This window comes from Triturus cristatus, chromosome 3_2 (assembly GCF_964204655.1).
Source record: "Triturus cristatus chromosome 3_2, aTriCri1.1, whole genome shotgun sequence".
In the NCBI taxonomy this organism is placed as follows: Eukaryota; Metazoa; Chordata; class Amphibia; order Caudata; family Salamandridae; genus Triturus; species Triturus cristatus.
The window spans coordinates 454149129-454175358 of NC_140584.1; the positions used below are offsets into that span (position 1 = coordinate 454149129).

Genomic DNA, 26230 nt, shown 5'->3' on the forward strand with positions numbered 1-26230 from the left:
TCTTTACCGTCCACTGCGTAGACGAGTTCTAGCTGGTCCTTGAGCAGTAGTGGGATTTCAAGCCTTTCTGCTTCAGCCTTATCTATAAAGCACCCGGTGGCTCCGGAGTCGATCATTGCTCGAACATGTCGGGGACAGCGGTCCACTACTACATATAAGGAGACAAAAAAGTGGTTGGGTTCCTTGGTGGTATCGGTTTCCGTAGAAGGGATGGACTGGTAGCTTGAAGATGTCCCTTCCTGAACCTTCAAGCCCTCGGGTTTCCCGCCGGTTCGTCGTGGGTGATGGCTGCTGCTTGGCCGCTGCGGTTACGGCCGGTCTTGGGACGCACTGGGCATTCTCGCAGGAAGTGGCCCTTCTTGCCGCAATATAAGCAGAGACCCTGTTTACGTCGGTGGTCTCGTTTCCTGAGGGTTAGAGACGCTCTCACGGTCCCTATTTCCATAGGGTCTGTGCGGGTTGGCCCGTGTTCCGAAGCGCGGGGGTGTTCGTAGGACACAAGAGTTTTCTCTTTGCGTTTGTGGTCTCCTTTTATCTCCCTCAGACGATATTCTAGGCGGGACGCCAATTCGATCATAGCCGCACAGGTGCGGGGTTGCGGATCTATTTGGGCAATCACGTCTTTCAGTTCTTCCGTTAGCCTTCGGTAGAAGATCGCTGCCTGCTTGGATTCCGGCCAGTCAGTTTCGGCCACCAACCGCCGAAAGCTGTTGATGTAGCCGATGAAATCGCTGCTGCTTTGACGAAGTTCAAGGAGGTCGCTGTCGGCGGAGAAGGTGTCTGCCCGGCGATCAAAGGTCTTTTCAAACTCCAGCCTAAAGGTGTCCCAGTCATATAAGAGGACATCGTCTCTCCTGACTATCGGAACAGCCCATTGCGCGACTTCTCCAGCCAGGTAGGAGATGAGGAACGCTACCCTGGCTTGGTTGGTCAGAAAAAGCTTAGGCTTGCAATGAAAGTGCAACAATATTTGGGTCATGAAAACTTGCACCTTTTGTATCTCCCCGTGATATCTTTCCGGAGGAGCTAAAGGCACGGGCGCAGGCATCTCCACTACCACTTGGGGAGTGGTTGTAGGGAACACGTTCCCCGCATCAAAGGGGTTTCTCTGGAGGCGGTCCAAGCGGGTATGCAACGCGGCTGTTTCTGCTCTAGACGTGGCCAGGTCTACCTGTACCTGCGCCAACGCGGCAAACACGTCTTCTAATGTGGCCATCTCTATATCAGCGTGATCAGGAGGAGGGTAATTCGTGGGCCAATGATTCTGTCGCGGTGGACCCTGGGTTTTCTCCTCGGGATGACGCTGATGCTATAGAGGGGTCCCCCTCCCATCCGTCCCCAGCCCGGATTTGTATAAAGACCCTCGGGCTCAGGAGACAGGTGGGCGAAGGAAGGAAGGGAGGAGTCAGCCGGGAGAGATACCTGAAACTAGACAAGGAGATGTTTTAGATGCGACTCTATTCTTTCCTTCCCCGTGGATAGAGCTCTCTCCGCAGTGTTCCCCGCTTTACCTGTTTCTCTCTCTTCCCTTGATGGGTTGATCAAAGGTCGGTTTTCTAGCCGTGGGCCCTGCCCAGTTAACTGCACTGGTGCGAGGACTCACGTTCGTAGGGGTGGTCCAGGGCTGACGCAGGGGTTTGCTCTAGGATTCTATGCTCTATTGCGAGGTTAGCCCAATGCTTCTTGAGCTTCACCAAAGCCGCCGGTGGCGCTACTACTCCAAGCCCAGGTATCCGTGGGGCCGAGGAGCGCCGTGAAAGCGGGTTCCGTGAGGGTGAGAAGGGGAACACAAAAGGAAGAACTAAATAACGGGAGGAACTTGGGTACCTTCCCGCGGAGCCTCTAAAGTGTTTGAGGACTAGGAGGGCTACGGCACCCAAGTACGGAGGGGTCTTAGCACGGTGTTCATGCTACAACACTACGCTCGACGAGGAGGAGCGGAGGAGCGTACGGTCAAACTCGGGCGCTTGCGCTGCTACTCCTTGCTCATCGTGGAGGAGGAGCGCGCACCCAGGAGGCGTTGGCCCGGTCAATCCGTGGGCGCTTCGGGATGTTTTGCAGGCGTAGTCACTCACCTCTCTCATTGCAGTCCGTTGCGGTAGAGGAAAGGACGTCTCGGAATGCGGGGAGTTTCTGGATTGAAACTCGGGTTGGGGGAGTCTTGATAACTCGGCTGGAGCGGACGATGCAGGGTAACGGGCCGTTGACAGGAAACAGGTCAATCTGGAATCATTGGCACCGCCCCTTGCGTCGGGTCGGCTTTTATGTTCGGCCGCGCTCACGGTCACGGGGAGCGCGTGGTCGCTGCGCCTCTTGGGAGATGTAATTCATGCGCGTTGTCCACTTTCGGAGGTTGCTCAGTTCCACTCTCGCCCTCATGCGTGATCATGACACTACCACCCTCCTGGAGATCCTCATCCCTTCGTGGATGAATTATCCAACTTTGTGACACAAGCCTCAATATCCAACTTTAAAAATCTCTTCCTTGGTGACCTTAACCTCCATTGGAACGATACCGATGATCCCTCAATCACCCTCCTCTCCAATCTTCTTGAGATCAATGACCTCAAACTACTATGTCAATCCTCTACCCACACCAAAGGAGCCACCCTGGACGCTATCATTACCAATAAAGATCTGGCCTTCTTATCCAATTTCGTCCCCATCGACTGGTCTGACCACCACCTCATACTATTCACCATAGCTACCTCGACACCACCCCCCCTCACTAAAATCATTAAACCTATGAAATGGACCAGAAATCTAAATCTTATCCCCCCTGATGTACTCGAGTCCAAACTGCATGCTCAACTTCTCTTCATCCCTCCCTCACAAAACGCAAATGAGCTTACTGAACACTTTAATAAAGAAGTCACCAACACCTTAGACGAATTAGCCCTGCTGAAACTAAAATATCTAAAAAATATCTCTTCCAACTCATGGTTTAACTCGGAGCTCATCAAAGAAAGACGTACACTCAGACTGACTGAAAGAACATGGAGACAGCATCCCTTTCCCTCACATCTGGCTCTCCTCAGATTAGCTAGATCGACATACAAAAAACACATTTTTAACAAAAAGGCATCCTTTTTCCGAACTTGACCCAGAGAACTGTTCAACATTATTCGTAATCAAACTTCCCCCGCACCTCCAGTTCCAATGGCCTTGACGACTAGATGTGAAGAAATCGCCCACTTCTTCTCTGAAAAAATCGTGAGGATAGATCAGTCCTTCCTTTCAACTCTGCTCCCAACCACCCCCCAACTCACTCCTGTCAACTCTTCAAAAACTCACTCTGCAACCACCCCACCCCCTGACCCCACTTCCAACCTACATACTATTTTTCCTCTCCCTTACCTTTCTGCACACACTCTCTCTACATCACCTCCCCTTAACCTCTCCCCGCACTTACCCATAACCACACCTCCTAAAATCAATCTACCTATCCCACCACTAAAAAACTTCCACTTTCCAACTTTCCACCCTGTGACAGAGCATGAAGTTTTTAACATCATTGCCAAACTTAAACCGTCCTCCCACACCAAAGACCCCCTCCCTTCCAACCTTGTCCAGGACCTAAAACACATCATCACCCCATCCTGGACTTCTATCATCAACACCTCCCTTGCCACGGGTTGCGTCCCTACCTCCCTTCAACTTGGACAAATCACTCCCATTCTCAAAAACCCCATGGCTGACCCCAAAGACCTTAACAATCTCCGCCCCATCTCTAACCTCCCCCTTCTTTCCAAAGCCCTCAAAAAATGTGTCCTGCTCCAATTAGATAAACACATCAAAAATGTCAACTTACTGAACCCTCTACAATCAGATTTCAGGAAAGATTGCAGCACCGAAACTGCCATGCTTAACATTGTCGATGACATCCACCGCTCCCTCGACAATGGCGAGACCTGCCTACTCATCCTCCTTGATAAATGTAAATGTAAATTTGATACTTGTATAGCGCACTACTCACCCGCAAGGGTCTCAAGGCGCTTGTACGAATACCGCTGTGGAACCCATCCTGGCTTTCCCTGTGAGGCGTCCACTCCTGGGCACCCCCAAGGTGGAGGCCAGGCATCCTTAGCGTTGTGGGGGCCGTTGTGGAGATTAAGCAAGCTATTGCCCAGAGTTGCAGAGTGGGACTCCATGATTGGAATAGGCACCGAGGCAAGAATTATCAGGTCCGTGGAATTTTTGAGCCCAAGACCCGCCGAGGCGGGGAATTGAACCCTGGTCCCAGGCTAGACCTCTGCATCAGGGTCTGCCGCTCTAATCATTGAGCCACACTTCTCCACTGATCTCGATTGATCTCTCTGCTGCGTTCGATACAGTCAACCACTCTGCCCTACTTAATGTTCTCAGAGCTCGATTCGGCCTCAATGGTACAACACATAAATGGTTTGTCTCATACCTCCAACAACTATCACAGCAAATCAAAATTCACAACTGCTTATTTAACCCCACTCCGGTCTCCAAAGGAGTCCCCCAAGGTTCTATTCTATCTTCCTCTCTCTTCAACCTCTTCATGGGACCTCTCACTCTCATTCTAAAACAAGCTGGTATCAACTACCACCTCTATGCCGATGATACCCAACTCTACCACAAGATCAAAACCCATGCTGACATCTTACACCTTAACAACACACTGACTAAGATTCAATCCTGGTTCCAATTAAATCATCTCAAACTTAACCCCCAAAAAACTGAAATCATTCTCTTCTCCCCTAAAAACAACCATCTCCCCATTCAAACCTGGATCTCCAACCTCAATGCCTCCAACTGCTCCCTAACCTTATCCAACTCTGTAAAATCCCTGGGTATCTCCATCGATAATAGCCTAACTCTCAATGTTCACATCAAAACTCGGCTAAAGGAGCCCTCTTCACGCTCCGTCATCTATAGAAAATTAGGCCCTTTATCCCTACTGATGACTTTAAATTTGTCGTCCAATCTCTTCTCCTTTCGCGTATTGATTACAGAAACGCCATCCTCACCGGAATCCCCAAGGTCCACCTTGCCCCACTCAAATCTGTGCTCAACCTTGCAGCCAGGCTCATCAACAACTTCAAGCGCTTCGACCACATCTGCCCTGCCCTCAAAACCCTTAAATGGCTCCCCATTGAAGGCAGGTCAACCTACAAAACTGCTTGCATTACACACAAAGTCCTCCATCAAAATACTCCGCCATACCTGGCCAATAAAATCTGCAAAGCAGGCAGCACATGACCTATGAGAAGCACAATTGCTCTCCTCCTAGTCCCACCCCTGCTAAAAAAGAAATCTACTCAGTTCGGCTCCTTTTCCGGCAATGCCCCAAACATCTGGAATGCCCTCCCAAAAGACCTGCAATGCAACCCTCCCTACCCCAGCTTCAAAAATGACCTAAAAATGCACCTCTCGATAATTATTGGGGATCCTTACCAGAGCCCCGAACTCGACCCTTACACTTCTCTGGTCCCCCCGTCTCTCCTACTGTTCACCTTCCACTCCCATTACACTCTACTGGCTCTCCTACCCCCCCTTACCCACTTCTCTCATCCTCGCCCACTACCACCCCTCCTACTAAATTTCCCCCCTTTGCTTCCTCCCTGTCTCACGTCTAACCTCCTACCCCTTGTTGCCCTTCATGCCTTTCCCCTTCCCATAACACCTTACGAAATCTGATCTCCCACATCCTTGTTTTACTTATGTATATGGCACCCGCCCTCCCTACCTGTGTATTTGATTTGTGTAAACTCAAGCTGTTCCTAATTTGTTGACATGCTGGTTCTATATGCTATTGACTGTTTGTTTTATACTGTGATCACCTTCTTCTCATGTAAAGCGCTCTGATACCTCTGGGTACAGCCAGCGCTATATAAAACCTCTAAAATAAATAAATAAAAATAAATAACCCCTTAAGGTAGGCCCTCAGCAGCCCATAGGGCAGGATACATTGTAATTAAAAAGATGGACATGCACTTTTATGTTTTACATGTCCTGGTAGTTAAAAACTTGAAAATATGTTTTTCACTACTGTGAGGCCTACCTCTCCTTTAGGATAACATTGGGTTACCAAATTATATTTAATACGTGCTAACTTGTTTTTAGGAAGAGGTAGAAATTGGTAATTTAAAATCCTCTTTAATGGTAAAGTTGATTTTAAGTAACAATTCTGAAAATACCCCTTTTTATAAATCTCGCATTTTCTTGTCCTAACCATTTGGTGCCTGGAGCCTGCTCCTGGGTCACATGACTAGGTATAGTTGGCTGTTGGCCTTTGTGTACTCCTCCCAGACACCCACACAATAAAGGAACTAGATGTTGCCTGGATCGACCATCTCAGGCAGGATGGGGCGGAGCTGTGCACAGCCCCACTTGCACTTCAAAAGTCTGTGCCTCTACTCTCACACAAAGAACTTCACAATAGCATATTGAGCCCACAGACAAACCAGGACCAAGGCATGGAGGTAGGAAATTCCAGACACTTCTGTGGGGAGAAGCCTCCAGACGTTTCTCCCACTTCAAAGAGGGTACCAGGCATAAAAATAGGATCCTCAGAGCCACCGTTCACTCCTGAACTTGTCGATATACAGAGGGACTGCCCTTCTGTCAGAGGACTACCCTGCTGCGTGAGGCCTGTCACACTGTCTGAAAAGGAAGACTGGACCTGCACCCTTCATACCAGACTGAAGAGACTCCAAAGGTCAGTTGAGTGGCCTCCTGTTCTGAGCTACAGGGGCACAACAAGCTCAGGAGTCCTCTCTACAGACTGCCTAGCTGACCTGCTGTATTGGACCTTCTTGCACCTGCAATGTGGCCTGCCTGACACCTGCTGGCCTCTGCTGGAGTTAGATCCTGATCCCCAAGATTTACCCTGTAGTCCTTGAACCCCTCGTGTGGCATCAGTTGAGTTACTCCTACTAAAAAAGGAGAAATCATGAGGTTTTCGGCTCTTTGCAACCGTGAACAGGCCACTTTGTGCAAAGATTTTGCCACCCAAATCGACCAATCTGCACTTTACACTACAGCATCAACAGCCTAGGATAACCACCAAAGCACATCTCCATCAACAACCGTCCACGGCACCTGACAGGATCTTCGCGCTACAGTGATGACCATCCATGAAGCCAGGCCCGTTCTTCGTGCTACAGTGATGGCCATCCTCAATACTCTACCTGCTCCTCAAGGCCTCCACCACCACGAACATAACTCTTCATGGTGGACTTTAGAAGGTAACGTTTTCAGCAGGACTTACCTGGTCCTCTGCATCCTGCCTGTGCTCCATCATGTTTGGCCTGAACTTGTGACTTTCACCAGATGTTGTATGACTAGATAACCGTGAGCAGAGCTTTGACCTTTTAGGCGCGATACTTACCACAAATCTTTAAAACTGCATATCTCTGGTTCTACTGATGAGATTTCTGCTGTTTTGATATCAAATAGTTTATTACAATTATCTCTATTTTTTAGGTCTTGGGTAGACAGTGCATGCGCTGTCTCAAAGAGACATGATGTGTTTAATCTGTGGGCTTCAACCCACCCACAGGCTTCCCATTTCCTTGCTCCATCATATGTCTCTTATTCTTCATCACCATTTGTCCATTGCATGCATGGTCATGCCTCTTCTTGTGTTTTGCCCTCCCCCCCAGAGCATTGGCAAAGTACTTGTAAATATCCACCGCTCTCGTTTTTACAACCATTTTAGGACCTACCTTTTTCTTTCTTTTTCAGCACTCTGCACAGTGCTCATTCTTTTACCAGCTCCGTCTCCTCCCACCAGCCCTTATGCTCCATCCACTAATCACCCCCAGCCCCCTCCCCATCACTACTTTTCTCTTCTTTGTACTTTCCTATTTCCCCACAGCCACCCTGCCATCTCTGCTTGCTTCCTATACCTCTTGGTGCTTGTCCCGTCCTTAGATCACCCTCTCCCTCAACTCCGTCACTGCTTTAAATCCCCATTGTGTTCTGTTAGGTTCTAATGAGTGGTGGTGTCCTGTCTTTCAATGTCCTGCTAGTGTATAGCTGATGTGTGAATTGGAGCATGTGTGCACGGCTGCTATTACTCGGCGCACGTAGCATTTTCACAGGGTTATGGGTACTAGATGTGTGCGCTTGTTTACACCGTATGTGGTCCCTTCCGCAATGATGTTTATAGCTGGTAAATAAGACCTTAAGTAAATCAGGTATGTGTTATCACAGGGCATGTCAGAGCTCTGAAGCCTGTCTTCTGCTGTAATTGCATAGCTACGTTTTTCCTTTGTGAAATGATTGAACTGTCTATGTCTCCCCTTGTTGGTTCTCATTTCATAGGGTGGGACTCTATTTCTTCAAATTTCTCCTGTCAGGACTCTTTCTTCCTTTTTTTCGCATTCATCGGTGAAGCGTTTCCATTCATCATTGGTGCTTAACTTGAATTCTCTTTAAAGGTGTCAGGCTCAGTCTTGATGTCATCGCGGTCTGCCTGCCACTCATTATCTATGGCAAAAGTAGTCCTCTTAATGTGGTTGCAGATGACATGCATTTCCTCATGTTCACTACTATAAACCAGCTTAACACTGTGATTCCCTCAGTTTTTTGGGCCAGTTTTATATAGTGCTAACACCATCTGAAGGAAGAAGAGTACTTTACAGTAGCACCAGTTACTGTTTTGTGCAAATGTATGTTGTGCCAACATCACCCAAAGGTTTTGGAGTGCTTTACATTAGCACCTGTTACTTTTTTTGCGCATTTTTGTATAGCACCAACACCATCCAAGGGTATTGGAACTCTTTACATTAGCACCAGTTACTTTACATAAGGGCACATTCATTTTTGTAGGCACGGCGAGATTAAGTGATTTTCCCAAAATCAAGGATGTTAAGCCGCTGCTGAAACTCGAACACGGTTTACCAGTTCCAAAGTCAGCAGCTTTGGCCATTACACCACATCCTTTCCCCAAAGGATGCCATATCTTCTCCCTAGCCTCGACCTCAGTTCCACATTTTGTGATTACGGATAAATCACTTAATTTCCCCATTTTTAAATACAACAAGCATTGCAAAACCAATAGGGTTTGCCTACGCAAAATCTATTGTTTTTAGGTCTCAGCTACACAGCGCATGCGATTTCCCAAACAGACATATTGTGTTCTATCTCTGGGCTAAAAGGCCACCTGTCTCTTACCATTCAGTGTCACTTTCATGTTCTTTGATGCCATTTGTCATGGCAAGCAGCATCATACCCTCGTCATGTGTTTAGCCCTCCCATAGATCATGGACCAAGTACGTCTCCTTACACTTTTTTGCAGTTTGCACAGCTATTTTTTCTTTGTATTCAAGTACTTCAGAGGAGTATCCACATGACACTAAAATGCATTTGTGTACAATAAACAAATTAATTCCTTAAAATTTTGTTAAAACACAAACAGCATGTACTTTTTCACGATCCAATGGTATTAATCGCTCACTCCGTCCTTCGTCTTGCCATGGCGTGACACAAGCCAATGGCATTGGATTGCTTTAAGGCTCACCAGTTACATTTCACAATGACACATTCATTTTTTTTACTAATCCTGCTTCCATTGAGGTACTATTTTTAAACCTTCATTTTTGGTTTCTCCCACCCTCTTCCATCATTACTGGCCTGTCTTCCCATCGCCTCCTGCTTATCTGCTTGACACATCCCCCTACTACCTCCCTCGTGTCTGCTGCTTTTTGTTTTGTACGATCTTATGGTAATGGAGCGCTCGTTCTGTCACACATACCACTAAAATGCATGTGCGTGTAAATAAACAAATGGAGTTCTTTAAAAGTTGTATAAACATGAACAGCACTTGTTTATCTTTTTTTGCACGATCCAATGGTATTGAAGCGCTTGTATCTGTCTTCCACATTGTCAGAGTGCTAATACCAGTCGATGGTATTGGAGCACTTTAAGTGCTCACCTGTTACATTACACAATGACACATTCATTGTCATACGTACGCAGGGGGAGGCGTAAGTGGTTTGCCCAGAATCACAAACAGTTCAGCTAACCCAAATTTGAACCTATTTCCTCAGTTCCCCTGTTGGCAGCTATGACCAATAAGCCACATCTTCACTTCACTTCAAAGCTCCTCAACTGTTTCTCTCTATCACTTCCACATTTGTTCAGCACGACCCCGTCAACATCGAATCAGCATTGGCAAAGCCAATAGATTTCCGCAATGCCCGAGCTATTGGCCTTGTCAATGTGAAACTCACTGAAAAAACCGCTTTGATACGGCCAGCGCAGAACACGCCATCGTACTTTTTTGTATTAGGCGGGGCAGGATAATAAAATCAACATGGGGTGAAGAGATTCACCATTGGCTCAAAATCCTGTGATTCTGGGCTTTCAGTGACTTTCAGTCATGCTGAAGAGCAGATGTGCTGCTAGACAACACAACTAAAAGACATTCACATTGGCAAGGGGTTCGGGCATTGCTGAGACTTATTGGCTTTGCCGATGCTTGTCTAAACTGGTGTCAAATGTTTCTTGTGCTGTGGTTTCACTTTGGTATTGTTTAGGTGCTGCATATGTATTTTACCCATTGCCTCTGAGTTAAGCCTGACTGCTTTTGTGCCCTGATACCAGTGGTTAGGCACAGGTTAATTTGGTGACATTTCTTGTTCTCCCTGACAAGGATTGTGGATGTTACTTGAGAAGGGCTTACACTCCCTCAACCAACAACCCAATTTCTCACACAATCTTTGCAAAATATATATTTATTTAGCCTTTTTCTATAGCATGGAGTAGCCACAGGGGGTAACATAGCACTTCCCCCAAAAAATAGTTTGCTTGCTTCAACTTACATGAGAGAGGTTGCATACAATGTAAACCTTAACCAGAACAAATGTGTATATTAATATATAACAAGGCAAACGTAGTCACTTTTACAGAGTCATAAAAAGGGTACTTGGAAGGATTTAAATGCAGTTCATAGATATGCTAGACAGAGATCCAAAATAGCATAAGTAGTTCAAGTGGGAGTCGTATCCTTATTGCTGTGGAAGGTCTGTTCTTTCAGATAACAGGAACGAGATATGGCATCCTCCCGCCCTTCCTCAAGCGTCCATAACGTGCGAGCACTGCTACCGCTCGTTCTAAATTTAAAGTAGTATGACATACTGGAGGGCTCTTTTTTACCTAACAGCTCTAAATCAAGCAACCAATTATTGAACCGCGCTATTAGAAAGCTGACCCAGGCTATATCTGTAGAATGCTACGATTCACTTCATGGAACATGTGCATCAGTAAAGCGCACATTTATCCAGAAAGGTTTCTTGTTGCCGAGTAGCAGATGTTTATTGTGTCTCACCTGAATGGAACGCAATGTAATAAACAGCCTCAGAACGATTAGTGGACCCGCCAAGAATAGAACGTGTGACCATAAGGTCACAGCAACATCTTTTCACTGCATCCTTTCATTCAATAAGCCGCCAGACTCAGCTTTTGTAACTCTATCTTAGAAGCTGTACACGGAAGCAAAGGTTTTCTTCACGAACCATCAACAGAACTAGCTGAGTTGTCTGAAGAAAGGATGCAAATCTACCAATATTGCATATCTCAGGAGTCACCCAATGAAAGCTAGCCCAGCCCAGGCAGCAGCCAACCCTGAACAAAATGCCCTCTCTGGAGTCTCTGCCACTGCTTCTCCGCGCCCCATTCCCATCACACGGAGTATCAGTTTCGTATTGTAGGTAGCTTTACAAACTTGCATTCTCTACATGCAGGAAGAATCAGTTGTTTTTCTAAAATATATATTTTTTACAAATGTCCTCATCAATGTCCAATATTCAATGCTTGTACATATTCTGCATTTTCACGGTCAAAACATTTCCATTCATAGCACCGATTCTCCAATAACTCTTTCAAATACACATTGAGGTGCCAAGTTCTTACTTTTACTTAAAAGAAAGTCTCTAGGTTTTACTATAGTCCAGGAGTTGGCAGCAAGGAATTGTGCAGGTTCTGCTGCACTGTTGGATCACTAAAGATTAAAAGCAAATGCAGACTTTATTTAAACAAGCATTGGCAAAGTCAATGAGTCTTATCATGGCAGTGTGTGCTATAAATGTATACTAAATTATTTGTGTAAAGTAATCTATTATTGTATGCATAAAGAATGATTGTTTTTTGCTTTTAATTAGTAAAATTATTCTTTACATTATTGCCATAACTGTAGCAAAGCAGTTGCAAATTATGAATTATTTTTAGAGCTGGAAAATGGAATAAGTGAGAAGAAAAGTCAGAAAGTCCTCCAGTAAAGAAAACACGACTTTGAAAATTAGTTACCTTCTATTAAAGGTCAAGTGGGCAGCAAAAGAAATTAAGCTTGTGCCCAAAAAGAAAAAATGGACAATAAAGTTTCATTAGACAAATAATGTGGATGAACCCACTGTAAGAGGAGGGCTCACTTGTGTATAAGTGCCAAGAAACCCTTTGGTTTGTTGAAAGACACCTCACCCACCAACCTAGTTGGTGGCATGCTTCATCATTGGGGTCCCAACCGGGTAGTTGAATACCACCCAGTTGTGCTGCGACGGCTGATTACAGGGGAGCTCGTGCGTGTAATATGTGAAGGAAGTGGTGAGAGTTAAAAAATATCTCTGGGAATCCTTACTAATTAAACTATAAAGAGATTCTTAGCGGCCCAGGATAAGGTTAAAATAGAATGGGCGGGCAACTGTAGAGAAAGAATGTTCCTTGTTGTCCCTAAAAAATAGGTGTAGATGTTTCAGCCCCATAAAAAATGGGGGGCTTTCGTCAGGACCAAGTGAGTATGTGTGAAGTGTGAGGGTGTGGCAAAATTGCGCAACGTGAATTATGATTTACAGCACACGAGCTAATGTGTGCTGTTTGGTGAGTGGTGTCTGTTTACTTACAGACCCACGAGTAAAAAATCTGTAGGGAGAAAAGGAAAAACAAACAGACAGGACACATACAACATTAATGTAACATTAAATGCAACATAAAATGCAATCTTCCTTGCAATAATTATGTGACACTGTGCATGTCTCAAGTAAGTTGGCACTATTGTGATTCGATAAATGATACGAATGATATTCAGCAAAATCAAGACACAAATATGCGAGCACCGACGTACCATCCGATGTAAAAGGAATACGACACGGATGACCAATCATTTCTTAGAGGCTGGACACACTACCAATGACATGTGGTGGGTCATCATCGAAACACTTGACACCGATCTACCCAACCTACAGAAACGTCTCCTGGAGAAGGAACAGCAGTGGGTTTACTGCTTATCCACTCACCTTACGGGCCTAAACAAGAATATTCCATGGAACTCCCTGAACAAACCCCCTTAAGATCACTTTAACCATAGGGCCTACCTTGCACATCATCTGGATCTACAATTTAAATGCACCAAGATACCACACTTAAACATAGCTGGACACTCAGCTATCTCTTGGCTTACAAAAGTTTCAGGATAGTTCCTCTGTCATATCCTTTGGCCTTGTTTGATTAATTTAACGGCACATACTGACTTTCTCAGCATGCTGGATACCCAACACCTATGAGAAACATCGTAGAACAATATTGGATTGACCATGCAATCCCACCAGGTCTATCGCTCTTCATTTTTATATACAGCACTTACATATTGTAATCTTTACCCAGATCTGTACCCAGAATTGTGCTCACACTGCCACGCTCTGAAGACTTCCTTTAAAAATAGCGCACTACACGCATGCGCAACACATTACCCTGCAAGCGGACTAGCATTCCCGTTACAGTACGTGCTCATACTACCACGCTGTAAATAGCTCTATTGAAGAAAGCGCACTACACGCATGCGCAATACATTATCCTGCAAGCGGTCTAGCCTCTCGGTTACAGCACGTTCCAAGCTCCATACGCATATGTGCTGACGCTCACACGCATCCGGAAGTGACCAGCCTCAGCTTCATAAGCCAGTTCACTGCGGGGTCCAGTAACATCCAGGACCGTGGCGAGACCAGAATAGGTGCCTTCGGCGGGTGCTCCGTTTTGCTGAAGTAAGAACTTTCCATTTTCCTTTACAAGCACTGTAATGCGTCTCCATAGCAGAGACAGCTTTTTTTCAATCACATTGACTCCTCGTAGTCCACCTCTGGTAACATTTCTTCCCATATCTGGCCCATAGTGTATGACCACAGAGGGGCACGCCTCCCAGGTCTTGCTATCAGCTCCTAGCAACACGTAGCCAGTGTAAATATGTCTTTTTCCACTTTTAATATGTCACTCACAATCATAACCTAATTACCGCATGGCCGCCGCACCGCCTGACTATCGTCTGCGCCGGCACCAATGCCATGTATCATTAAATATAAGGCTAAATGAGCACTTATGGCACACACAGGGCTCTACAAGCCCTTTACTTTTGTTGTTCTCGCATAATACCGCCATGCAGCAAAATTGCCACGATCAGTAGACTGTTGAATGCAAAGGGAGCACCTTATACCAGAACAGCATGCCTCACCCGTTTCGTACCATTTATTGACTCAAAATAGTGCCAACTTACCTGAGACATGCACAGTGGCACATAATTATTGCAAGGAACATTGCATTTCATGTTGCATTTAATGTTACATTAATGTTGTATGTGTCCTGTCTGTTTCTTTTTCCTTTTCTCCCAACAGGTTTTTTATTCGTGGGTCAGTAAGTAAACAGACACCACTCACCAAACAGCACACCTTAGCATGTGTGCTGTAAATCATAATTCACGTGGCATGATTTTGCCACACCCTCACATTTCACACATTCGCACTTGGTCCTGAAAAAAGCCCCCCATTTTTTATGGGGCTGACACATGTAGACCTATTTTTTAGGGACAACAAGGAGCATTCTTTCTCCGCAGTGGCCCGCCCATTCTATTTTAACCTTATCCTGGGCGCTAAGAATGAAGTTTAATTAGTAAGGATTCCCAGAGATGTTTTTAACTCTCACCACTTCCTTCACATATTACACGACACCAGCTCCGCTGTAATCAGGCCGTCGCAGCACAACCGTGTGGTATTCGACTACCTGGTTGGGACCCCAATGATGAAGTATGCCACCAACTAGGTTGGTGGGTGAGGGGTCTTTTATCAAACCAAAGGGTTTCTTGGCACTTATACACAAGTGAGCCGTCCTCTTACAGTGGGTTCGTCCACATTGTTTATCCATTACTTACCCTGGGGATAGGGACGTACCCATATGTTATCCTCGCTCTCTCCTTGTTTACTTAATAAAGTTTCAAGCCTGTGCTAGGATATAGATGCATGACCTGGATACTTATTAGTCACCTTCAATATTCCCTGCCAGAGTTTTTCTTTTTACAGTCCTTCTCCAATGAGGTTTGGGGTCAGCCACATTGATTGTCACTTCACTTGAAAAACATCCTTAGTTTAATCTGTCTAATAATGACTCCATCTGCCTACCCCCTGCCAGAAAAAAAGAAATGGGATAAAAAAATATCCTGTTCAACCATAATATGGGGCCCAGGACAAGCTTCTAGCAGCAGAGAAGGGAGGGAAATTTAGGACTGTGACAAGGAAGTCTTGGACTCAGAGTAATAAAAATTACTGGTAAGCGAGCAGGTCATCACCTCCTTGTTCACCTTCCCCACCGAAATCCTTACCCAATGATGCTATACCAGGAAGCAACTTGTCACAGAGTCTTAAAACAAAACTTGGATTTAACAAAATGTGCATGAAATAGAAAGTTTAATAAACATAAAAATAGGATTGTGTTAAAACACTTAGGTGAAGCAAAATCAGTTTAAATATACCTGCAATCTGTTTATGCTAATGATATATGAAAGTGTGTGAAGTGGACCAAGTGGCAGCACAATAGATGTCCCTGAGAGAAGAACCCTTGAGGGAAGCTCTGGAATGTGAGTCCTCCACTTGGACAACCCTATAATGACACTGGCCAAATAAGCCATTTCGTTTTATAAGCTGTAGAAATAGTGAAACATATATATTTTCTTAGAGAAGAAGAGGGATGCCTACCCTAGCCCAATAATCCAAAAATGACAAACAGAAAGTTAGTCTTTCAAAGAAAGTAGCCCTAGTCAAGAAGTTCGATAATTCGTTATGGGCTTTGAGCTGATGGAAATGACTCGCCTTCTAACAATGTATTGAAAAAGAAAACAGAAAGAACAATAAAATAAAGAAGAAATGTTTTGAAGGAAAACTGGAACAAGTCAACCTATCACTTTGCCCAGAAAAAAAGGAGGAAAATGCTCCTCACAAAGAAATGATTCAAGATTACCAACCCTTTGACCTGAAAGAAACTGGCACTAGAAATAGAACTTTGGTTGATAAGAATTCTAAATCAACAGACTCTAAATGTTTGAATGGATGATCCTAGTGGGAATTAAGGACTAGAACTATACAGAACTCATCTTTTTAGGATAAATCTTCTTAAGAAGCCAGCAAGGTCAGTAATAGAAAATTCTTCTTCACTCCTGAGTGCCCTAACCATTGACCGTTTGCTTCTCAAGTTAGAGACTACTAATCCTAAAAAGATGAAAATCCTATATTTTTATAAGATTATATGCGGAAGGATTAAGATCCTTGGAAGAGTATTGTAAGAAATTGGGTTACTGCTTGAGGGTGATGAAACCCTACTGAAGCAGCCACCATAATCCTAATCATGGTGAAGTCACAAGCAAACCCCAAATTAACCTGTGCTCAACCCTCTGGAAGCTTGGCACAGAGCAGTCAGGCTTAATTTCGAGGCAATGTGCAAAGTATTTATATAGCACTTTAAACAGAAATAAAGTGATGACACCACACAAGAAAAACCCCAAACCAATTCAAATAGTACATTTTAATAAATAAATCGAGACCAAAACAACAAAACTCCAATCAATAAAACAGGAGATGTGCTACTCCTCTGTTTGCCTCCGACCGCCTGGGAAGCCTCTGGACAACGAAGGGGTTTGAACGTTGGGACACGATTGGTATTAGTAGAGTGGGAGACCTATGGATTAAGGGTGCTGTTAAAACATTCGCGGCGCTCCAGAGCGAATACGAACTCACGGAAAGGGAGTTCTTCCGCTACGCCCAGATTCGGCATGCCCTGCTCTCTGTTTTTGGGGAGGGGACCAAGATCCCGGCTTCTTCGCCCCTCGAGGACCGCATACTCGATGGTCATGTCCCCGACAGTACTATCTCATTAATTTATAAAAAACTTATCAATAATCGGGCTGACCTCTTGGTGCGCCTCCGGGAGGCGTGGACGGGGGATGGGGTGGAACTGGACGACGAGGACTGGCAGTCCGCACTGTCGTCCCCCAAGGAAGTGGCCATTCCAGCCCGTCTCCGCCTGGTCCAACTTAAGATTCTCCACCGGGTGTATGTGACGGGTCCCCGTTTGGTCTCGATGGGATTTTCTGAAGACGGGCTCTGTAAGCGGGGATGTGGACTCAGAGCCACCTTTCTCCATATCCTTTGGGAGTGTCGCGAGGTGGCGGAATACTGGCGCCGGGTTCATGTGGTCATGGGACAAGTCACCGGGGTTGTGCTGCTGCCGGAGGTGCGTCGCTGTGTCCTGAATGTGTGGGAGCCCAATGATTATAACGCGGCTCAGACTCGGTGGGCGGCCCTGGGGAACATGATTGCCAAGAGAGATATAGCGCAGCTTTGGGGTTCCCAGCGGCCTCCCACCGTGTCCGTATGGAAGGAGAACATGGACTGGTGCATGTTCAGGGAGAAGACTGTGTATGTGGCTCGTGGTAAACCGGGGGCATGGGGTAGAATCTGGGGGCAATGGAACGCGTATCGTGGGGGTATCTGTATTCCCCCCCTAGTGGACACCGATATTGCTTTGTCCCCCTGACCCTTGATGGTTCCTTGCGATTTATGGAATAACCGAATATAGACGTTCCTCACCCGTGACCCCCCCCCCCGACCTATCATTACTCCTTCCTCTTGATAGCTATTTGAAGGTCAAAAGTAGAGTCCCCCGGATGTAGCCTGACCCACATTTTTTGCCCTTACGCCTCGCCTTTTGTTTTTATTTGTTATTTATGTTAAACCTATGTATCCTGCTTCCCTAGGACTATCCGGAGCCATGTACGGGGCTGGGCCCCGGGAGTCGACTACTGCCTTAGCATCTGTATGATCCTTTCTGAATCTAGCGGCCGGCCCTGGTGGTTGTAGGCCCATGCTTGTAATTGATTTATTGTTCAATAAAATTTTCAAAAAAAAAAAAAAAAACAGGAGATATTACATTTTAGAGGTTTAAGGGAACAATGCGCTAAAAATCACAAAGCGCCAACTATGGTTATCTGGTCGCGGCAACCGAGGCAAAGTTACAAGTTCAGGTCAACCACAGTGGAGCATTGGCAGGCTCCAGGGACCCACTTGGGTCCACTGAACACAGTACATTAATCCTGGTTGCGATGAGATGCGGAGCCCCTTGTTGAGGATGGGGAGTGCAACCAAGTCAGTGCAAGGTCCGGGAGAGGAGATGTGTCATGCAGTGCCGATTCCAGGGACATGCAAAGTGCGTTGCAATGTCCTTGCATGGAGATGTGTCACGCAGCAGTGGTTCCATTGGGCTACATTGGGCTACATTGGGCAAGGTGATGTCCTTGCTTGGAGTGGCACTGCTGCGAATGGCGATGCGAAGTGCTTGCGTCAGTGAAGTCTTCACAGCAGAGACACAAGTCCAGAAGTGTACTGAAGAGTTGGGTCTAAGGGTCCACAATTTATACCTGGTGCCCCTTTTAATGTAGAGGAAGCTTCTAGAGGGTTCCACGCCCTGAGGTGTTGGGAATCCCCTTCCTCCTTGTCCTGTTCCAAGCTTGTATGGGATCACAAAAGCCCAGTATCAAACCCTTTGTGAGAGTGCTCAGTCAGAGATTTTGTGATGTGCAAGTGTGGTAGGTGACAGCTTCTCCCTCCTCGTTAAGTCAGAGTGGCCCATGCTGCCAACACCTCTCTTCCATGTGTCTCACTGTCTAGGAGAAATACACAAAGACCATCTGCTAGATACATCTAGTCATGTTAGCCAGGAATAGGCTGCAGGTACCAAATGGTTAGGACATGCAAATGCACACTTTGTAAAAGTGGCATTTTCAGATTTGTGACAAAAAAATTGGACTTTACCATTAAAGAGGGCCAATACAGTCCTAGGATGCTTGTTTCCATTCCAGGGGGGACCTGGCCTGGCAGTTCGAGCTAGACTGTTCCCAATGGGCGCAGGGTCAAGACTGATTTGCATATGGCTGGGTCCAAACTGGAATGGCATGGCGAGCAAAAAAACGATGGATTTAGGCCCAGATCTCTGTACTGAGGTGAATGTATATCATTGTTCTGCATTCTGTCTATCAATTGTTATTTTTGCATTTGTCACCCCGAGTGGGACGGGTATGCCCAGACATGGGTCCCGTGCTCTCCGTGCCGCTGGAGTCAAGCTATCCTGGCTGATGAGGGCTGAAATCCCGAAACCGGTCCTGGGATGCTTGTTTCCAGTCCAGGGAGGATCTGGCCTGGCAGTTCGGGCTGGACTGTTCCCATTGGGTGCAGGGTCAAGACTGATTTGCATATGGCTGGGTCCAAACTGAAATGGCATGGTGAGCAAAAAAACGATGGATTTAGGCCCAGCTCTCTGTACGTGGGTGAATGTATGACATTGTTCTGCATTCTGTCCATCAATTGTTCTTTTTGCACTTTCTAAAAGTGGCTTTTTCAGAATTGTGACAAAAGAATCGGACTTTACCATTATAGAGGGCTTTTCATTACAATTCCTTAGACAGCAAATACAACCTGACTACCTGCTCCCAATTAGAAATATTAGCTTATTAAATGTAATAAGATAACTCCAATGTTATCCTCTGGGAGAAGTAGACCTTGCAGTTGTGCAAAACGAATTTAGGAGTTTTTTACTACCAGGACATGCAAAACTTAAAAGCACATCCTACTTTTCAAATACACTGCACCCTACCCTCTGGGCTGTTCAGGGTCTACCCTAAGGGTGATGTATATGTATTAGAAAGGAAGGTTTTGGCCTGGTGAAAGGTTTGTTTTGCCAGGTCGAAATGGCAGTTTTAAACTGCACACACAGGCTGCAATGGCAGGCCTGAGACATGTTCAAATGGCCACCTCAATGGGTGGCATAATCATTGCTGCAGTCTACCAGCAGCATTTAATTTATAGGCCTTGGGCACATGTAATACCATTTTACTAGGGATACCAAAGACGTCTTGTTTATTAAGGTACCATGGTTACAGCATGACTTTGTTCATCTAGGGTCTTTTTTCAGAACCCTCAAAATCAACAAAAAGGAAGTGAAGGTACAGAGCAGATCCAGGGCAAGCTAGAGACAGGGCATCCCCTTCCCGTCCTTAAGAGATGAAACTAGGGAATAAACGTTTGGAAGAAGTGCAATGGACTCCTTGGCAAACAGATCCAGCCATGGCTGGAATTTGCCTTGTGATTTTCCCGAAATACTCTTGGGCAAAGATTTAGTGACACTGAGCTTGGAAACATCCAACTCAAGCAGTTGGTAGGCATGTAAACAATTATTTTCCCATTGGAAAAATAATGCTTAGTATAGGTTTGGTTCAGTTAGTATAACCAGTCAGTTCTAGGCCTCATTTCTGAAAGTGCCTGTTTAAATGTTGTACACAAGAATTTCTTTTCATTTGCTTTCTAGAAAATCATTGAAATTCAACTGCAGCATCAGTGACTCTCTATGTCGCTGTATGTGCAAAAGTATGATTTTTAGCTTCTTTAGCTGACGGATATATTTGAAACAATTTGAAGGTTAATGTGATAAAACTCCATTGCGATGTTAGTTGTTATGCATGTACATTGTATTAAGTTGTATTTCTCATATTTCTGTCCAATGGAAATTGTTTGCAAGTATGTAGTTTAGAAATTTAGAAATTAACAGTTTGATTGGTTTGCTGTACAAGTAACATTTTAGTACCACCATATTGTTATGTCATGCTATGAATCTGTGTGCTGCATTTGTTAAAACATTATAAAGGGTCTACAACCATTATGTCTGTGAGGATTCAGGACTTGTTTGCAGTGTCCCCCCACTTTTTACCCTATTTGATACCCCTAGATGCTAGTTTTCTGATCCTGCGAGTGCACTGGACTCTGTTAGGCAGGCCCAGGGCCAGTGTTATGTTTAAACACACACATGTATAGGGTACACTATGTGTTAAGGTACACCTACAATTGGTATGATCTACCCTATAAGTCCCTGGTAGATAATAGGGCAGGGGGGATTTGAAAATACCTATATGACCCTTGTATAAAATACAGCATGGATGTTTAGAGGCCAGCTGTTTTTTGCACTTGGAAGCATGCACTGCTGTGTGCCTGAGGTCATTTCGAAAGCTCTGTAGCACTGCTTTTAAAAAGTAGATTCACTGCAAACTCGACATTCGTGCTCTGGACACTTTAAAACTGATAATCTACATTACTGTTACATATACAGTGTCTCCCCTAGGTGTCCCGGGGAGGGGAGTCATGTAGCCATCGGCATGGTCCTTATAGAAAGGTTTTATGAACCCTGGTGAGGAAAATCTATCCATTTTAATTTTTTTCTCCATTGTAGATACTTAGCCCACTGGCTAAAATTGCAATATTTTCTGCATAAATTATGTATTGCTGGGAAGGGAATCAAATATCATTCAAAGGCTTACAAGACTGGTATTGCTAAATCCAACAAATAGCCATTGTTATATTTATCATAACTTGTACAGAAAAGAAGCTACGGGGAGGGTTGTCTCTGCTCCATCCCAGCCTATCTAAGCTAGTGTGTTCATTCTTTTTATTTGAAAGAGTCATCTGTCTTTTAACGTTTCTCTGTTTTTCTTTTTCACTTTTCATACTCTCCTTGTTTCTTCCTGTCGCTCACTCCACTCTCAACGTCTGTCGTGTCTATATTGACTTTTCTCTCTTCCGTCTCCTCCTCATTTTGTAATTTATTTTTCTTCATCTGTGCCTCATAGATATCTCTCCCATCGCTCCGTCTCCTACGCCAATATCAAACTCACTTGTTCGTGGGCTGTTTCTTTCTTTTAGTTTCTCAAGAGCCTTGTTTTCGTTTACTGTTTCAATCGTTCTTAGTCCCTCCTTCCCCTTTTGTTCTTGCATAACTCTTTATTTTCTGGTTCTATTGAACTTCGATCGCTCATCAAGGTAGGCCACAATGATCAAAGTACAGCTAATGAAAAAATAGTATTATTCATAATTTGGGGATTTTCCTCTTGGATAGCACAGTTTTCAGAAATAAACATAAATGCGACTGGATTGACATGTTTGGGATGTTTCTTGCTTGGTGACAGGAAATCACAACCCGGGACAGGTATCTGTGTTTTGTTGATGCTAAACCACTTTACAGGTAACTTTTGTTTCGTTCTCGGACAATTTCTCAAATCATGTTTCTCAGCTAAACTGTACTTTGGACAAGGCCGAGGGAAAACCCCTCAACACTGGGGCCCGACGTCCTTTCCAGCTGCTTGTCCCAGTGGAAAGTGTATGGGCTTCCTAAGGCTTACTTTGCATTCTTTCTCCTGAGATGGGCAGTGGTGTGAAAGACCTGGTTAGCAATGTTAACATGGCCTAGCATGTTGGCTATATTCAGTGCTTTTAAAATTATGTAGCGTGGAGGACAAAATCAGGCAGCAGGGTTCATTCTGATGGAACCAGTAGGTAGATTAGCATGTTGGAGTGTTACTTGGGGGGGGCTTGACGGTTTTTCTTAAAAGGAGCACATGTGAATAAATCTCAGCAGTAACAGAAAGCTCCACCTTTTTCTGGGTGAAAAATATTTGAAAAATAAACAATGCCTTTTAAATAAAGGTTGTAAATATTAAATTCAAAATGCAATTCTGAGATACCTAAAACTGCTTGTTTTCCTTCAGTATTAAGCATTTTTTTATATTTTTCTTTTTTTTAAACTATGCCTAGCAAACGAGTATTGGTCAAACCAATAAAAAAGGCTCCCGAATTATACAGGCGATTTGCAAAATTGAGAAACGTAAAAACATGGTGGTTCACATTTTTCTTTGTTGGTCTTGGCTGAGTATTTGAGAACGGATTCCCCCTTTCCTTGTTAATTGACTCTCTTTAATATTAATTGGGCAACGTTGTTAAGAAATCAGGGTGAAACTGGTCTTGGGTTGCTTGTGCTCTAGTTCAGGGAGGACCTGGCCAGTTTGGGCTGGACTGTTCCTATTGGAGCAGAGTGAAGATTGATGTGCATATGGCTGGCTCCAAAATGAGATTGGGAACAATGGGTTGGAATGCTACCCCGAGGGTTTGCCAGTGGTTCGACTTACTGTGGGCTGTTAATGCCAACTTAACATGATATGGCTGTCCACAGTGCCCATTAATGCTGGCAAACTGACTGTCTGAATATTGTCTCACAAATCGATTTGTCTGTGTTAGCTGGGTCCATAGCCAGAATTTCATGATCAGTCTCTAACCATTTGTGGCTACATTAAAATCCAGGATATCTATTTTACTGCTTAGGGTGTGTCCGTTACAGGCCGGGACACTCTAACAAAGAAAGTCTTAGCGATCCAATCATCCCTCTCGTCTCCGCTTAGCCACCTTGGGTTCACCCTTTATATTCCTTTTGGGCAGCTGGGATATCCCATGATTTTGGAGCCGTTTCAGGAAACTCATTTCTATCCAAGAAATTGAAGTGGGCTGTAACATGCAGCCCCCTTGAGCTTATTGAAGAACTGTTGAACATCTTCATCACACTATCATTAAACATATACGGTACCATGCTGTGACGCTTCCTGGATATTCAAAACCCAACAGCTTTGCATCTCCTCTGGGCTAGAATTGAGCACCAAGAAGCCTGTTGAGATTCTGCTGGCATCCTGTGCTGATGTCACTGCCTTTGCGTGTAGAGTAACACCAGTTACTATACACTAGTTACACCAGCCAATTCCCTATATGCGGGGGTCCCTGGGTACATGATTAAAAAACTGCAGGTGGTCCAGAACACGGCGGCCAGATTGCTGTTGGGCATTTCGTCTAGGACGAGTGTCACTTCTCACCTGCACTCTCTTCACTGGCTACGCGTGGCGGCCAGGATCAAGTTTAAATTCTTGGTCCTGGCCCATCGAGCTCTCCACGGTCAGGGCCCCCTCTATCTCCAGAGGCGCTTTTCCTTTTACGTCCCCTCGCGGGCCTTGCGCTCTTCGTCCCTCTGTCTTGCTTCAGTTCCGCGCTTTAAACTCCAGAGGGTCGGGCTGTTCTCTGGTGGTTAAAGCCAGCAAGGCCTGGAATGCTCTTCCCTCTGATCTTCGCCTTACTCACGAGCTTGCAGTATTCAAAAGGAAGCTCAAAACATTTCTCTTTACGTGATTGGCTCTCCACTCCCCTCGGGTTTCGCGCCGGGATACTTACGAGTAGCCGAGCGCGTTACAAGTGGACATAACATAACATAACAGTCTGATCAAGGAATCCAGTGAAAGGATCAGAGCATCTAGAAGCCCTCGCTACCCCCTACCAGAGATCACTGGCAGACCAAACACCAAACCAGGTTCTTGTCACTTCCCTTCCATCCCATACATTTGGTACAGTATATTTGAGTAGCAAATTGAAACTCCTTCATCCTTAATAACCACATCACAGGTTTCAGGAATTTAGAAGTATGAAATAATAAATGCAAATGTTTGTGATTGTAAATGAAGTGTGATGTGCTACTGGGTGCACTGGAGCTCTAGCAGGTGCATGGGGTGCTAGCAATGAAGCACACTGGGGTATCGAGAAAAAGAGACTAACCTCTCCTTTGAATGCAAAAAGTACAATTGATGGACAGAATGCAGATCAATGTCAGAGGTCTGGTCCTCAATCCATCGTTTTTTTGCTCACCATGCCATTCCAGTTTGGACCCAGCCATATGCAAATCAGTCTTGACCCTGCGCCCACTGGAAACAGTCCAGCCCGAACTGTCAGGCCAGGTTCTCCCTGGACAGGAAACAAGCATACTAGGACCGGTTTCTAGCTTTCAGCCCTCATCAGCCAGGATAGCTTGACTCCAGTGGCTTGGAGAGCACGGGATCCATGTCTGGGCATACCCGTCCCACTCAGGGTGACAAATGCAAAAAGCACAATTGATGGACAGAATGCAGAACAATGTCATACATTCACCCCAGTACAGAGATCTGGGCCTTAATCCATCGTTTTTCTGCTCACCATGCCATTCCAGTTTGGACCCAGCCATATGCAAATCCGTCTTGACCCTGCACCCAATGGGAACAGTCCAGCCTGAACTGCCAGGCCAGGTCCTCCCTGGACTGGAAACAAGCATTCTAGGACCGGTTTCGGGCTTTCAGCCCTCATCAGCCAGGATAGCTTGACTCCAGTGGCATGGAGAGAATGGAACCCACGTCTGGGCATACCCGCCCCACTCGGGGTGACAAATGCAAAAAGCACAATTGATGGACAGAATGTAGAACAATGTCTTACATGCACCCTCTCCTTTGATGACATACCTGTGTTGCTCTAACAGGGCTTTATTGCCTTTCATAAATGTGCATTTTTAGTACCATGAATGGCCAATGGATACATTAGCAATAACCATGAGTGGACTTCTGAGTAGACCTCTAGATAGTAGTATTTAGGGATATGCATGGACAATGAGGGTGCATGAAACGCTTTCTCACAATACCTAATTTAAAGATGGTGGCATTAAGAGGGAATAGGGACATTGCCATTCTGGGGCAATGATATTAGGTATATGTAAGCATGAATAAGTATTAGTTGGAGCAATCTATATCCTATGCAAATCTTTCTATAACTTTTGTGCAATATCTTACTCTTTTGACTCCAAAACAAGGTTAGAAGATTTCCCATCCGCATACGTGAATCCACTGATATAACTCTGGCTCTTTGTGACTGGACTCGTTGTTGCAGACCTATGAATTCACTGTCGCATGTTTACACCCACAATAACTGCCGAAGTACTAAAGAACCTTAGCAAATGACCATGCACAGGTTTTATTGTTATCTTCCATCGGTGTGGAAAGGAAACCACATTCGTAATTCATTTCTGCTCTTTTTCTCCAAGGTATGAAGCCCGATTCAGACGAAAACTCCTCGAGTTCACAGACTCTAACAACATAGCGTCCCTTTTCCTAACGGCTGCCAATCGGTGGTTGGAAATCCGCATGGCAAGTACAATAGTCTGCTTTGTAAGACTGAAATGCATGCTTTTCAAACATGTAGTTTGCAAACCAAAAAAACTATTTTTAATCTCACAT

General features: G+C 45.1%; 1 protein-coding gene across 2 annotated transcripts in view; it reads left to right on the forward strand.

The window, feature by feature from the left end:
• ABCC8 (ATP binding cassette subfamily C member 8) overlaps nucleotides 1–26230 on the forward strand; it is a 1425084-nt gene that overhangs the window by 1224669 nt on the left and 174185 nt on the right. For both annotated transcript variants that reach the window (XM_085648067.1, XM_085648068.1), the window contains one exon: nucleotides 26038–26140. In XM_085648067.1, the coding sequence (XP_085504193.1) occupies nucleotides 26038–26140 (103 nt within the window). The remainder of the gene's footprint in view (nucleotides 1–26037; nucleotides 26141–26230) is intronic.